We start from the raw sequence: 16,429 nt of genomic DNA on the forward strand, positions 1-16,429 counted from the left end.
AGATCACAATCGGCGAGGCCATTGTTGAAGAAAGCTCTGAAGAAAAACTGCTAGGGGTGATAATAGATAAAAATCTTAATTTCAAAAGTCACGTCTCAAATTTGTGCAAAAGAGCCAGCCAAAAATGGCATGCTCTTGCTAGAGTGTCGCCCTTTATGGGTTCTGATAAACTGCGTCTCTTAATGAACAGCTTCATAAAAGCTCAGTTTAGCTACTGCCCCCTAATTTGGATTCTCCATGACAGATGTCTGAATGCTACTAAAGTAAATAAAATCCACGAAAGAGCACTCAGAATTGTCTATAAAGACAGTCATGCTGACTACGAAGCATTGCTGACTTTGGATAATGCAGTATCAATTCACCAACGCAATCTACAGTACTTGGTGATGGAAATATACAAAACCAAACATAACCTGAACCCTAGTTTCATGAGTGAGATTTTTGAAACAAGAAATGTACATTATGATTTGCGAACTAAAAATAATCTTTGCATTCCAAAAGCCAGGACAACTTCTTATGGTATAGAAACTGTGAGATATTTAGGTCAAAAACTGTGGCAAACACTACCTCACAGTATAAGAGAGTCCCAATCATTGGCAACATTTGAAAAAGAATTAAGAGCACACCCTATAGAATGCAACTGTAGATTGTGTAAAATATTTATTGCTGGGTTAGGTTTTATTTAGAACATTATACCATAAACATTTTTGATATTGTAACGTTGCAAAAACACTTTATCGCTTTACCATATCAGTCGTTGCATAAACATTTTTAATATTGTATCATATGTTTATTTAATACAAATTCTTTATAGATAGTTGGCCTTAATTAGCTTCTTTATAGCTATTAGACGTTCATTTAGTACGCCAACTTTAAACAAATAATTTATTATTATATATTATATATTATTATTATTATTATTATTATTATTATTATTATGGTCGTTGAGCTTTGGCGCACAGATGCCATCGTGCACGGCTCTCGTTTTATAGCTATTTAACTGCCTGGATACTTACATCAACGGATTCAAATACTACTTATTTTTTATTGTGTCAACAAAGTCTTTTTTTGAATATGTTTCGTTCGTTCGTGCTTTGGATATTGCTGTTTTTCGCAATTTGTTCGTTCTGCGGTAAAGAATTTCAGGCCTTAGGCCGCCATACTTGGAGGTGCAAGCGACGGTTGGACAACAATGACAGTGGCCCGTCGGGATCAATTAACATTCCATTTATTGAAATAGAAAATGAAAGCGCGTCTGTCATCAACGAAAGAATTGTCAAATGCTCCTGTGGTAAAGAATGCAAGGGGATGAAAGGATTGAAAATGCATCAAAGGAGATGTCGAGTCATTAGCGGTTTCCAAAGTGACGACACTTTCGAACAGGTATCAGAGGAAACCCTAGACAATGAGATTGTATTGGCCGATATCTCTTTGAATGAATATTTTGAACTGAAACCTGGCGTTTGTCTTCCAAGGTCAAACGAAGAATGGACTGTCGCTAACGAATACTTCAAATACTTTTTTACAATCAACCCCATGGACCTGTCCTCAATTGATCAATCCATACAGTCAATGAATCAAGCAATTTATAATTATTTCAGAGATACTTGCGGATTTGTCGAAGAAGTAAATGAAGAACTTGCTGCAAAATATCAAGACCATGCTACCAAAAAATTGAAAAAAGAACTACAGTTATTGAAAAGAAACGGCGCACCTGTCATTGAAATTAAATACGTTTCACGGCTCTTACGACAACGACTTAACTCATCTGCTTCTACCGTAGTTAAAAACATCTCAAATCACGATAACTTCATTTCAAAGAGTTTTTGGGGATACGTCAAACGCGTTCTCCAAACAAGCTCGACTCTGCTGCCATCCTTTTCCAAAGATCAATGCTAACAACAATTACCTATACATCTTAGAGCTTACTGTTGGTTTTGAATCCAATCTTGACACAAATGCAACAAGAAAACACAGCAAGTATGCTCCTCTCCTATCTGACTTACAGCGAAAGTTCAAATGTGTCTCTTTTGTGAATCTTTCTATGAGCTCTCTTGGCATCTTTGGCAATTCCTGCATCTCTTTCTTCAAAATGTGTGACTCTCTCTCCATCGATCAACAACAAAAACGGTATCTCATCTCTAAACTTTCCAACATTGCCATTCGTACTACGTACTACATATTTTGTTGCAAAAATAAACCATGGACAAATCCGGAATTACATCCGTTTTAATTTTGGTTGTTTTATTTTTCTCAGTTTTTCCTTTTACCTTACGATTGTTATAGTTTTTTCTTGTAAAACCAGGCTAGCCAATTGCAAATTACCTTGTAATAGTGAGATTTGTAATTGTAGTTTAAGTTGAATTGAAAATGAAATGTTTCCATTATTGAATGCTTTCGGTGAAGTCCATCACAATCTGATCCCAGCAGTTCTTCGCTATCACCACATCCCTGAGCACATTCAAAACATTATCTGCAGCCTTTACGCTAATTTTAAAACATCTATCATAACCGATACATTTCGTACCCCTTTTATACCGGTAGGCCGCGGTGTCCTTCAGGGTGATTGCCTTAGCCCATTAACCTTCAACCTTTGCTTTAATACTTTCATTCATTACATCTCAGATAATAAATTCAACCAGTTCGGCTTCTATACAAACTCCTTAAACCCTGTCCATTGGTTTCAGTTCGCTGACGATGCGGCAGTGGTTACTGGTCAAGAAAACGAAAATCAAATTCTCTTAAACCACTTCTCTAGATGGTGCTCTTGGGCAAACATGCATATTCGGGTTGACAAGTGCTCAACATTTGGAATTAGAAAATCATCTACTTCATCTGTTCAGTTTCTACCCAAACTTATTGTCAATAAAAACATGGTTCCCACTGTTGAAAAAGACAAATCTTCTAAATATCTTGGTAGATACTTCAACTTTCCTATGGATAATAGTGATCATATGTCAGAACTATTGGAAACTGTCAACTCGTTAATGTCCAGTATCGACAAATTGTCGTGTCATCCAAAGAACAAAATTCTGTTATACCACCGATATGTGCTATCCAAAATTTCCTGGAACCTGACAATCGCTGATTTAAGCAAGACATGGGTGACAGAGAATCTAGACAATGTTGTTTCAAGCTTTGTTAGACAATGGCTCGAGCTGCCAATAAGTGCTTCACTAAGTAGCCTCGTCATTCCAAAATCGAAGTTTGGCATCAATCTCATTCTTCCATCTACCAAGTTCTTACAATGCCAAACAGTTATCCGCAACTCTTTAAGACTGTCCCCAAACCAAGAGATTCGCTCTTTATGGAAAGACTCTAGCACTGGTACAAACATACAATATGACGTTTATCGTAACACCAAACAAGTTCTCAAATCCATCCAAAGTGAACACGAAAACCGCATTGAAAACGTTCTTACATCTCAAGGATTTATTATCTCGTGCATCTTAAAATTTGCTTCTAAGGAAACTAATCAACTTTGGTCTAGTGTCCAGCAAAAGTTACCAAAAAACATTTACAACTTTACCATCAAATACCTAAACAACACTCTTGCCACTAGGAAAAACCTCTGCAAATGGTCAATTACTCAGTCATCTGCCTGCTCTTTCTGTCTCCAATCAGAATCATTACAGCACATAGTCTCTAGCTGCAAGAATTATCTTGAACATGGTAGGTATACCTGGAGACATGATTCTGTACTTCTATATTTGGCTAAAATCCTTTCAACACCTAGAAACAGCTCACTTTACGCCGACCTGCCTTCATTTCTATCACCTTCTTTAATCACAGGCGACTCCTATCGACCAGATCTTGTCTTCGTGACTGAAGATCGAATCCTTTACATGCTAGAGCTTACTGTTGGGTTCGAAAGCAACATCGACGAAAACAGTACACGAAAAGCTAGGAAATATAGCGACCTTATCAAGGAACTGAGCCCTGCCTATAAACGTGTTACCTTTGTTAACCTTTCTATGAGTGCCCTTGGCATTCTGGGAACCTCATCTACCTCTCTCGCTGACATGCTACACCAACTTAATTTTGACTCAAATCAAACTAAATCCATCTTGATGAAACTCATGAACATTTCTATCCGCTGCACCTACTATATCTTCTGTCGTCGAAACAAGCCATGGCTAAGCCCCGAACTAATTGACTTTTAAATATTGTAATGCAGATAAGCCAATTACATGATGCCTGTAAAAGCGAGTCGTATAATTGTAAATTTAAAATGTATTCAATGACAATGAGATGTTTAAAAAAAAATTATTATTATTGTTATTATTATTATTATTATTATTTTGGTTGTTTTATTTTTCTCAGTTTTTCCTTTTACCTTACGATTGTTATAGTTTTTTCTTGTAAAACCAGGCTAGCCAATTGCAAATTACCTTGTAATAGTGAGATTTGTAATTGTAGTTTAAGTTGAATTGAAAATGAAATGTTTCCATTATTAAAGGTTTCCGCGTTTTCCGCGTTTTCGATTTTCACCCTCGTCTAAATCGAAAAAGCAGAAAACGCGGAATTCTCATTCCTTTAAAAATAGGTTCTTACATTTCAATTCTTGGAAGAGCTCTGTTGCTTTGTTTATATAATTACATTCTAGTGGCTTAAAGCAAAATTTAACTTTTCCGCGTGTTCCGCGTGTTCCGCGTGTTCTGCGTGTTCTGCGTGTTCTGCGTGTTCTGCGTGTTCTGCGTGTTCCACGTTTTCGACCTGGCCGACATTGTGCGTTTTTCCACATTGGAATAATGGCAGATGTTGCTCCGGTGCTTTAATATGTTCGATAAATTGTATTTTAAGAGTGTGTTTACCGAAAATGGGAAGGACAATTACTATATTTCCACATTTGTACTGACTATCTACACGAAATGTGTAAAGCAATTGGTCTAGGCCAAGGAAAAGAAGCTTCATTCAATCAATGGCGAAGATATTTCGTTTCTCTTGGTGAATTTAGATGGTATTAGACACTTTACAACAAAATGATCACTCCAAAATTGTCCTGCACCCTTCAATTGTCCTGCATCCATCATAATTCGCACCGGTAAGGTAGGTTTTTTGGTGTCGTTTCGGCCCATTTCTGTAAACTGCTCCCTTCGAGTTGCTGTATCAAGGCTGTAAAAGTAGCCTTTGTTTTTTGCATCGCCATCCTCTATCCAAAGAAACATGGTAATAAGATTGAAGAAAGATCCTTTATTATTCGTTTTTCATAAAACACACAAAAATGCAAAAACTTCGCACGATGAGCACGGATACAAAACACTGACTTCTTCCATATTGATTTTCCTATTGAACACCGCTTGTTTCACCCAAACAACTTTCGCTCAACTGGCGTGTTGCCACGCGGGATGTCCCTTGTGACACAGCCCCTTTAATTATCAGTGCTGAGTGTTCAAAAGTATCGGATGCAGTGAATATAATAAAGATCATCCCCTTTGATACTAGCATACTTTGCACGGAGAAATTATCACGCGGAACACAAACTGTGCAAATCTTACAGAACATCCTACGGTAATTTTTGCAAGGTTTGTTCGGGAAAGCCTAAAACTTAAAAGTTTCGTTTTATATGTCACGCGCTAATACTGTAATAAGGAACTCTCTTTTTCGCGCGAAATATCCACCGCGCAACAATCTCCCTCTTGAGCCTATATCCACCAACATCAGGTTATCAAATAATATTTGTCTACATCTCTTTGAACTCATTTGATTTTATCTGCCTTTTTTCGGCACTAACATTCAAAACAGATCTAAGCAATAGAAGTTTGAAAACGTGCTTTTTGGATGTGTTTACTTTTTGAATAATTGGTATAAACCCCAAGGTATCAATTTTGCAGACAGATTCACTTTGAATGATGACACCAGAAACAATTTTTCATCTTTTTACAAGAAAATTCAATGAGCCAATATTTTGAAGCAGCCGAATGTTTATTTACTACTGAGATCCTGAATTGCAAAATTTTTACGATGATACCTGTATAGCCACCTGCAATCATATTCAACGGCATCTCAGTTTCAATTCAGCTTTCTGGAATTATCGCAGCACTTCGGTAGTTTGGTAAAAGGAAGGAAATTTCGTTTTCTGGCTATGTCATCAAAAGGTTGATTAGATTCTTCACCTTCTAATTCTTGTGTTCCTTGGCTACAATTGGTTTTGCCAATATTTCAACCGTGGGATGAGTTACACGAGCAGCTGTTACATTTGAAATGTAAAGCATCCATTTCTTAAGATTGCACACACTTCAAGGTTTCCGTCTACAAAATATTTGCTTCCTGCTGAAAGAAACTCTGGACCTGGTTGAATTACTACTTGCAAAATGAAGCAGTGTTTCCAAATTTGCTGTATCATTCTTCTAACATTATGTTTATTTGGTACTGCCGCATCCTATTCTCTCAATATTACATTTTGGCAGAACAAACCATACTTGTTTATGGAATCGGGACAGGTGCAAGGTACATTCAAAAGATTAATGGCTGGATTTAAGTCAAAAGAATGCGAGCCAGACGGATTCCAAATCAATTATGTGGATGAGAAAAAGACTTTCTCGGATCTTTTGGAGTCTTTAAACTCAAACACTTCTCATTTTAGGGAATATAATGATACAATAATTGCTTACTTGCCTGTCTTACCCACAACAAGCATTGATCATGCCTTGTATCATAATCATGATATGTATACAATACTTCAGAGTCCTGGATATACACTGGTTGTAAATTCGTTGATGCTGACAAAAATGTACAGAATCATCGTATTTGGTTTTTTGGAAAGTGCTACGTTGTTGATTATACTGACTTGCAGTACGTTAGCCTTTGGCGGTATTGTATGGTTCTTGGTAAGTCATTAAGAAGATGTTACTAGAAAAAGTAAATAAATATCTCCTTGTAGATCTATAAGTATATAAATGTAGGTTCTTTCATCAAAGATTTGAAACAAAATAGTAGAAAGCAGTATACGAAGCCGATGTTTCCAGGTTCACTGATTCTCTCATTATGTTTTTGCAAACCACCCTCTTCTCAACAATTATTACATTAACAGGAACGAAATCAGGGCTCAAACGATACAGACTTTGCATACCATTTTGTACCAGGACTCTGGGATGGATTTTGGTGGGCTGCAGTCACTGGAACAACAGTTGGGTAAGATATTCATAGACTTTAAATGAGGCATCCAAAGAATAGCAAGATGCAAAAAGGGACAACTTTAGGCAACTTATGAAAGCATTTGAATTTGAAATCATCGTGTTTTTGCATTTTTTATAAGGACAGTTAGTATGATAATATTTAAAATTGTGAACGGCATCGCGATTTAGTAGGAGTGGTATAGAGGATAACATAAACATACTTAATTTATGCTTTATGATTCCTTTCCCCCTGAGAGATTCTCTTCTTTTCCAAGAAATAGTTATTTGGGCCAATTTATTCCGTCTTTCAGCATCCATGTCCTGTACATGCAATAGCCCTATTCTCAGTTCTATTAAATGCAAATAGCCCAGGTCATGCTTTCACTAGGTCTGCCTGGTTTTACCTACAAAGATAGTTTTCCAATTGTTGAGATATTTTTTCTGAAACTTTACAGGTATGGTGACAAAACACCAAAAACTCCAGCTGGTAAAGCTGTAGGTCTGGTGTGGTTAATAACAAGTTGCATTATTCTGGCGGCATTTGGTGCCATCATGACGAGTTCTGTCACTACGGAAACAATTTCGATAGCTGGGAGAAAAGTACGATAATTTTTTCTAGTATTGCCATTTAACCTTTTTATAAATGGTGTGTTTTATTCATCGCAAGACAATAAGGTGTTTTCTATATTTGTCTTGCTTTGAAAAACCTAAAGCATCTATAAAGGTCAATTTTTGGATCATCAATCCTGCCAAGGCCAAGGCCCTGGCGATTGTTACTAACGATGCTCGTTGGTAGACCGTAGGCTGCCATTTTTCACCTATTGCAGATATCACCTCCGTCCCCCTTTCTCCGTTTTTTGCTCATAGTGTTGAAATCCTTTAGTTTGCTAACAGAGTTCTTTCAATAACATGGAGATGCAGGATGTAGACCCTCAAACTATCTTTATAAGCCAAGGCTGGAAACAGTGGCGTCGCGTGACCATTCTCGCTTGGGGGTGTAAGAGATGCAAAACCATGTTTTACCGACAGATATTCTTTTGTTACATTAATATTTAGTTACTAGAAATAGCTCTTGCTGGTACTGCCCGCAAACAATTAGTTCCTTGATAATGATTGTTTTGAAAATTTAGGTCAGGATATTCGAAGAAGACACCATTTCGGGTTTTCACAATTTTATAAAAACAGCTGCTCTAGTTGATGCTAAACTATTCTTTTTATCAAGAATTTTTGGTGTTCAGTTTGCCTTTGATTTAAGTCCAACGCCCTTTTGAAAATCATGAAGTTTTTCGAGGGTTTGACATTTTCGTTTTCGTGAAGTAAACAATGACGTTTGAAAATGGACACGTGATAGAACAGATACAGCTAAAATCGATTGCGATAAAGGATTCGTACAGCGATGTACAGGCGATAATCACGACAATCATAACTTTTGCTCCTACGGTCTCGAGTTTTTGGGAGAAAGGTGTGGCATTCGACTGGTTTTGATTCCCAAAACTTCGAATCAAAACTTCCATCCATTGCGGAGAACCGAGCTGTGATGCAGCACCGTTTTCGTGCCAAAAAACCGAAGGCCTTTAACAGAGTCTTGGCAGAGCAACGCTCCGAAGACAATTCCTTTCCGCACAAAGAGGTGGCGGTTAACGACCTCCTCGACAAAGCCGATTGATTGACAATGAAATTGATTGACAGTTGTCATGGCAGCAAAAAAATGACAAAATCTGCTGACAAAGTGCTGACAACATGAACTGAAGCATATGCTACTTATACGCGGGGCAGACTATAAGCCCTTCACTCGCGCGCTATCGCGCGCGAGTTGCGGGCAATGAATTCAATCCTACCGACGAGTTCTCTGAAAGTTAGGGGTTGTACACCCTCCACACCCCCGCAACGCTACGCCCCTGACTGGAAATCAATGCAATTGCCAGATTAAAGATGAAAAGCATCTTGTTCTAAAATATCTTATTTTTGCAGATCGCCGCTTTATATTGGCACAAACTACTTCTCACCATGTCCCCTCCTTGCCCCTATCACTGCCACTAATGCCATATGCCAACATAATTTGGTTCCAGAAAATTGCTTTGAGTGGAGATAAATTTGCTATTGAAAACATGCTAATGTTTCTTAATGGGGGTATTTATCTTACCATTTACCATTTCAGATTGCATACCTAAACAATACATACTGTTCAGAAGCTATCAAAGAAAATGCAGGAATTCCAGTGGGTAAGTGTAGCTCATGAATATGCAGGGTTTATTTTGCAAGCCATCGTACTAGTGTGCTGAAAGAGGTGGGGGTGCGCAAAAGTCATTTGCCGAAAAGTTGGTGAATTATCCTTTCTTTGCCGACTGGTTTGAGAATTCTTCGACAAAGCAGTGGCGGAAATTATGGGGGTTTGGGGGGCTCGGGCCCCCCAGCGACGTCGTCGGAAAATTCGGGCTTTCGTCGGTTAATTGACAACCTAACTTGTCGAAATTACTCCAAGAAATCGTTCTGAAAAGGAATTTTAAGCTAATCTAAGGGGCGTAATTCCCAAATTTTCTGCTCGCTTCGCTCGCAGGTGATCCCGGTTTCCTTTTTTACCCCAGGGGCCTTTATAACCTCTCGGTACCCTTTTTGCAAAATTTGAACATAGCATAGCTGATAAAATATTAGCCATTACCAAATAATCAATCAAACAATATATGACCAAAATCAAAACTGCTTGTGAATTGTGTATTTAATTTCAATTCCGTAAAGATCAGCCAAAATTTCTATCGGATTCTTCTGAACAAAAATTATTTTCAAACGTATTTCTCACTGACGAAAACAAGATAAAATGCATAAAATGAACGTGCGACTTGTCAAAAATGTTATCGGTCTACTTCTTGTATCATCAATTGTCTTAGATGAGATATCAATCTTGATATCAAAAATCATAAATGGATTGTTCTTCTTGCTACTTAATTATGGCGTGGTCAGCAAAGATTTCTAAATAGTCCCGTCAAAAAATCAACTATTTTTATCAAAATATGCAGTTTCTTTGAAATTATACATGGTCCGTGATGTTATCTTGTCGGAAAATCGTAGGCCTGGGCCCCCCCCCCCAAATGAAAGCCTGAATTTCCGCCACTGCGACAAAGCACCCCTAGATGGCAAAAACGGGCTCATTTTTTAAATGGAAGTAGCGGGCGTAACGTACATACCTCGATTTAACAATTTTGGGAAGAAAATTAATGCTTTCAAATTCTATGACCCAGGACAATCTATTCTTTAAAGCCTATTAAGGGAATTCTCTATTGCAAGAACGTTGTTTTTTTAATAAATTTCTTGTTCTCAAATAGAAAATGGCGCTAGATAGAAATGGGTGGTAATATATTTTCTAGGTTTAGACAAGCTGAAAGGTGGAAAATATCTTGACCTTAAATGTTTTTGTTCTCTCTTGTAAAGTAATAAAATCTACATCAGGGAATAGAGAATACAATAGGGAGACTATATAATAAGCCTAGAATGAATTTGTGAGAAGACGAGAGTAGGAAGGATAGTAAAGAGAAGTGGTATATCGGACTATCTGGCTACATTTTTCAAAAATTCAATATCTTATCTGAGGCAAACAACAATTCTCATACATTTAGTTACAAAGACTGTGGAAGAGGCATTGGAATTGGCACGAACAATTAAATTGTATGGAGCTTTGATAGATACCCACTATATTTCAAGCAGACAGGATGAGCTTTTTGAAAAAGGCATACTCATAGATCAGAGGTTTCACAAAGAAAAACTTGATATCAGAATGTGGTCAAAGAAGATACCCAGCGCAAAAATGAACAAATGCTTTCAGGCATTTTTCAATTTTCTTAACAATTCTTTGTCGCAGATGCCACATATAGAGCCACGTCTCAAGGTGCGTGCAAGTTCTGTTTATGGCCATTTCCATATAGCAATAAATTTCAATCTCATCTTCAGTCAATTAGTTTCATAACATTTGATAACAATTTACAATCACTTTTCATGGTGATCGAAACGGAGCTCATACCGCGGGGGATGGAGAATGGGGATTCTTGCTGCCTATTGTACTCAGTACATTTAATAAAGAAATTAAAATACAATTTGACAATTATTGGGGGCTCCAGCACCGCAGCCCCCTGCTTCTGACGGCCTTGCTTTTATAATCGAGTTGGTAATATTTGTTCGTGCGTCTGCATCCAGCACGAAGAGGCAGGCAATATATTAAAAAAGACAATTTCATGTTATTAGACTTTCATGTTTAATGCTCAATTCTTGCTTAGGAATGAACAAATTTTTTGCTGGTTATTCGTTATCTATCAAAGCTTTCTTGGGACAACAAAAGATAGGAAACCATGATGACGTCATCGCGAAACTGTGATTATTATTATTATTGTGGTCATGGTTAGGAATTCTTTTATAACTTTTTAGGTCCCTCTCAGCTCGGGGCCTGTGGCACTCTTGGTGTGCCTGCCAATCATGAGCTGAAGCAGAGTCAACAAGCTGATTTGTTTAGTACAGTTTGATTCCTATCTTTATTTGAGGCTATTTCATACCAGCATCAATTTTCATATCCTTCAAAGAACTTGATATAGGGCTTTGATACTAAATTTCTTTTTCAGAATAACAGACACTGGACTTTAAAAGAAAGAATTGGTGCGGCGGGACATGGCCTGTTGGTAGTATATTGCCTCATTGCAGGCCTCGTTTTCTTATGGCTGTTAATTGGCCTGATAGACCATCTTAAAGCAAAGAGGAAACAGAGATTGAAGAAGGGTATTTGGCTGTTTGTTACCCTTTCTCTCAAACTCTCTTTCTCTTTAAGAATATGTTGATTTCCAAGAATTAATTGAAGGTTGAGTAAATGTGTTTCGTCCATTGACTAACATTTTCCCCGAATCTAAACATTCCTTCTTCCTTTAATACATAATTAATGTTGATAGCAAAAACTTCCATGCAATTTTCATTTATGTAGCTCTCATATCAATATAACTAACTCTTCAGAAAGCCAACATTGCAAGGGAGAGGGAGAAATGAAACTAGAAATTGAAGTTTTTATTCAAGGCCTTTGACAGTGGTTCTACATAAAAAGAGGAATAGGTAGCGACAAAGCAGTCAGATTAATCTCCATGATACATAGGCATTGTAGCACCACCGGGGGAGGTGGGTATGGTTATTGACATGCCAACAAGCGCTCGGCAGGATCGATTTTGTACTGTGTCTAAATTCTATAAAAATTTAAGGGGTCATAATTTGGCAATGTATTTTTTGTGATGTAATTCTATGATTTTGAAACTGCATCACCTGATGGTCTGTGACACAGGCTACCTTTACGTAACCAAATGCTAGTAAGATTGGCCTTCACTGTCGGTGTAAGGGCCTTGTATGGCAGTGAAAGATGAGTGGTGTAAAATTTTTGCTTTGCATCCCTCCACCCTCAGAGCCTAGTGACTTGTTCCACCACTGTTCTACTCAAAAACCTACAATTAATGACGCAATTTGTAAAGCAACAATGTCAATGGCCAAAACTGATTCCTAATAATAAGAAGAATAAAATCAATACGCGAATTTTGCGATTTCGTTGAACTCAAGGGCAATTTTAAATATATACTCGTCATTTTATAACAAAACTATCAGGAACAAAGAGCTTGTACGGGAAATGAAGATAGCGATGTGGCGGCGCTAAGGGGGTTATGGGAAGGGGATAATTACCCCCTCCCACTTTTGTCAGAGCGTGGTCCACATATTTCTTTTAAAAATCGATTTAATAATTCTAGGTAGGGGTAGGTCATATTTATGCCTAAGGAAAATTCACCTGGTACAAAACATTAAAAAGAGGCAAAAGGGCGTGGTCCCACTGGCCTAGCCCTTATTTCAAATCAGTAAGCTCAAATTAGTAAATTTTTATCTCGCTTTTTATCTTTAGTGGATTGTGAAAAGACCAAGAATGGTAAAAACCCTGAAATGAACGCAGATTTGATTTATCAGAAGCTTGAAAACATCAGTAACGAGCTTGCAGATGTTAAGACATGGTTCAAAAACATGGAACAGAGACAATCTGAATTGAAGCAGGACGAAGAGAAAAATGAATTCAAGATTCACACGTCATCATCCATGTGCTTTGGTGACAGTAATATGAAGAACAAGCAAGAAGAGAACTGTACTCAAGTAGACGAACACAAACTTTAAGGTTTCTCTGGTAGAAGAAGGCTAGCATAAACTCTTCTGTTATTCGGATTTATCACGTTTTGTTTCCTTCGCTACTTTTTAGAGTCACACATGGCGTGCTTAGCACTTTAAAAAATGAAATGTAATATTTGAAATTTTAATTGTCTTTATACTTTTTATTTGAAAGCCTGTATCCTTTTGGCAGCCACTGGAAAGGGAACTGCTTTAAAAGATAAATGTTTTGTTCATTTCAATTATTGTCTTTTTCAGATGGCAAAGATATTGCAAATCTTTTTCTTTCGCTTAGAAACATTTAGTGCCATTCGTCTAAAGCACAAAAGGTGTTTTTAAAAAAGTTGTTGCTATATTTTCTTTTTCTCGCCCAACTAGGAAAATGGTGTTAGAGCAAAAGAAATATTTAGCACGATCAGTCTGAAAGTAAAGGAAAAACAGTTTAATATGTGGCATTTTACCATATTTATTATGCTGTTAACTTGTAACTTTAATGTTCTGTTTTATTTGATACAAATACGTCACCGACTCGAAAGCTCTTTAGATTTTTTTCATATGGCCGTGAGCACTTTTTCATTACCTTTGATGTAATTATCAACAACCTAAATGTATCTTGATGATTTTTTTTAAATATAGCATCTTTATGTCCATACAAATATGCAATTTATTGCTTAATAGATATGAAATGAAATAAAAATAAAAATGAAATGAGAGAAACGGCGACAGCAAATGTTGCGGCAGTGAGGCAGGGCACCGTCAGACAAAAAACGTCAATGGAGGGGTAAGGAACATGTTAGCACGCACAGCAGCCTCTTTTACTGGAAAAAGAAAGTAACCCTGAAGTAATCTTATGTTTATGTTTATCAACTTATGTTTATTGCTGAAGATCAAGAAGATGATGTTCGGGGAGCTGTTGATCAAGATTTGGTTGCAAAAAAGGCCAAGTTGATGAGACAGTAAACGCTTGAGCAGTGGTGTGGTGGATGGGGGGGGGGGGGGGCTCAGGCTGTCTTGTTAAAATTCAGAGAGAATATGGGGGCGTAATTGTTGAATTCCTAGTACCGTTAGGGCTGGAATTGCGATTATTTTTTCAGGCATGATTGCATGATTCAGCATGGATATCTGGTACCCCCTATTAGGAGTAAAGTTTGAAAAAGGGAAACCAGAAGTAAACGACGAAGAATAAAATTTTATAATTAATTACAGTAATACCAAGCATATTCAAATGCATGCAACGAATTCGCATAGAGAGTACGATATTGTAAGCAAAGTATTTCGTTATCCATCATTTTTTTGCGCTTAAGCAAAGATTCCCACGACGCTCGAAGCAATGCCAGTGGGGTTTGCAGTGCTGCATAGTTTCATGTCACTTGGTACAAAACGTGCATTTCACAAACAATGGAACAAGGACAAACGAAGTCAATTCAAAGATGAGGATGCCTGGCTTATTGGGTGACGCGGCCTTTAGAAGGTAAGTGATTTAATTCAATGATTTTGAATTCAAACTAAACAATATATGATTATACAGTTATAAGTAACAATGTATGAATTACTTTACTGGCAGTGGCGTGGTTTCCGGGGGCGGCTTGTAGGAAGCTACTATACCCTTGAATTCTTCATGAGTTGGTCTGGTCGGTAAGTGATTATGGTCATTTTGTTGGTGAAATGGCTCCAAAATTGTTCTTTATCTATGTCTGCGTAAGTAAGTTTGGCTATTTATGACTTTCCAACCCCCTTATCTGGAAGGTGAAACTACGCCGCTGCTAACCGGGCTGTTAAAAAGTGCTCGATACCACATAGACAGAGCCGTGAAAGGTATCCATGATGTATGACGCACTCAATCGCAAAATAATTGCATATCACGATCACCATTCAACGATCGCGCCATGGATAAAATCGCAGAAATAATGTATTGGACAATAAGCTAGTTAGAAGGGGGGGGGGCATCGTTATAATTAAAACACATTGTTTTGATTATCATTACTTAATATAATTATTGTGGAATCGAATGACATGACCACTCCTTGATTATCTCTCCAAGCTGCATCATTGGCGTTTACTGTATTTATCACTTTGATCTTTGACCAATCAAATGTTGGTCAACACACAGCTCCCAGAATATCATCTTCTTAAGGAATCAGCATCGTCATCTTTATAGATTACATCAGGGTCACTTTCTTTTTTCCATTTTATGGAAATTGATTTCGGAAAACGCCCCATTTTGTTAACGTGTTTGGGAAAGCTATGGCTTTTTTACGCGGCAATGTTTGGCAAATCAAACACAAGAACTGTCATATGTAGCTTTTTCTGGCTTTTTCTCGCTTTTTCTTATTCCCCAGCTGTCTATTTCCTTCACAATTCCTTTATTGTTAATATTCTGAATTGTATAAGGCGAGGAAGCTCTACGTGTAAAAACTGATTTTCCAAAGTTGTTAGCAGATATCTAAAAATAATAAACAGTATTAAAAGTGTTCAACCTAAGTCGGTTCACCTTGACGCAAAATTTGCAAATTCCCGACGAGAATTTCAGAATCCAATTCTTTTAAGGATTGAAGCATCTAGTTTTCATTTTATCGGGAATGTCTAAAGAACGTGAAGGAATTTTCTATATAAACCCTAGGGGAAGCGAGGGGAACAGTACCCTGGGTACCAGACTCTATTATTTTATATAGTGAGTCTGGTACCCAGGGTAGGGGAACAGACGAGAGTAGAAAATTTTTGCGACCGCGCCCCATGCATTTCAGAATATTCCTTACAGTCGTTTGCTTGCAATGTTCAAAATGTCTTAATTTTGTCTAAAATATCACACCCCCCCCCCCTCCCCACCTCTTGAGGTACTAATTTCATTGCAGATTTTCACTTTTCTCAGACACCAACTTACTGAGAATGGGGGGGGTGGCCGCCCCCTTGCCCCTCCCACGCTACGCCACTGCATTCGCCCATTCACTCATTCATACAGAAAGTACTGGTTTAAGGGCAATGTATGTACTATATTGCCGGCCCGTTGAGGAATATCAAATAGCTATCTAATAGCAGTTCTTGACATTTTTAACAAAAATTTCACTACTTGGACTTGGAGATTTTTGACCATGACAGTATTCTGCATGTAGCTTCTTTGTTGGTTGAGGCATCAGCACTGGAATCTCTGA

The 16,429-nt window shown here is 37.6% G+C and overlaps 1 protein-coding gene across 1 annotated transcript; it reads left to right on the forward strand.

Moving 5' to 3' along the window:
- Positions 1–5,241: 5,241 nt before the first annotated feature.
- On the forward strand, positions 5,242–13,957 carry LOC135682203 (uncharacterized). The gene is made up of 7 exons (XM_089113065.1): positions 5,242–6,830; positions 7,034–7,134; positions 7,574–7,718; positions 9,277–9,340; positions 10,730–10,998; positions 11,723–11,876; positions 13,027–13,957. Exons 1-7 carry the CDS (start codon positions 6,315–6,317, stop codon positions 13,287–13,289), a joined length of 1,512 nt encoding a protein of 503 aa, XP_088969191.1. The 5' UTR covers positions 5,242–6,314; the 3' UTR covers positions 13,290–13,957.
- Positions 13,958–16,429: the final 2,472 nt, after the last annotated feature.

The sequence above is a fragment of the Rhopilema esculentum genome, chromosome 16 (genome assembly GCF_057945365.1).
Source record: "Rhopilema esculentum isolate cy_ngs chromosome 16, ASM5794536v1, whole genome shotgun sequence".
Classification (NCBI taxonomy): Eukaryota; Metazoa; Cnidaria; class Scyphozoa; order Rhizostomeae; family Rhizostomatidae; genus Rhopilema; species Rhopilema esculentum.

Excerpts from the sequence above, each read along its gene's own strand:
- LOC135682203 (XM_089113065.1), top strand. The coding sequence starts at position 6,315 with ATGAAGCAGTGTTTCCAAATTTGCTGTATCATTCTTCTAACATTATGT. Across the intron at positions 7,135-7,573 it reads GTCACTGGAACAACAGTTGG|GTATGGTGACAAAACACCAA; the intron begins GTAAGATATTCA and ends GAAACTTTACAG. Across the intron at positions 10,999-11,722 it reads ATATAGAGCCACGTCTCAAG|AATAACAGACACTGGACTTT; the intron begins GTGCGTGCAAGT and ends TTTCTTTTTCAG.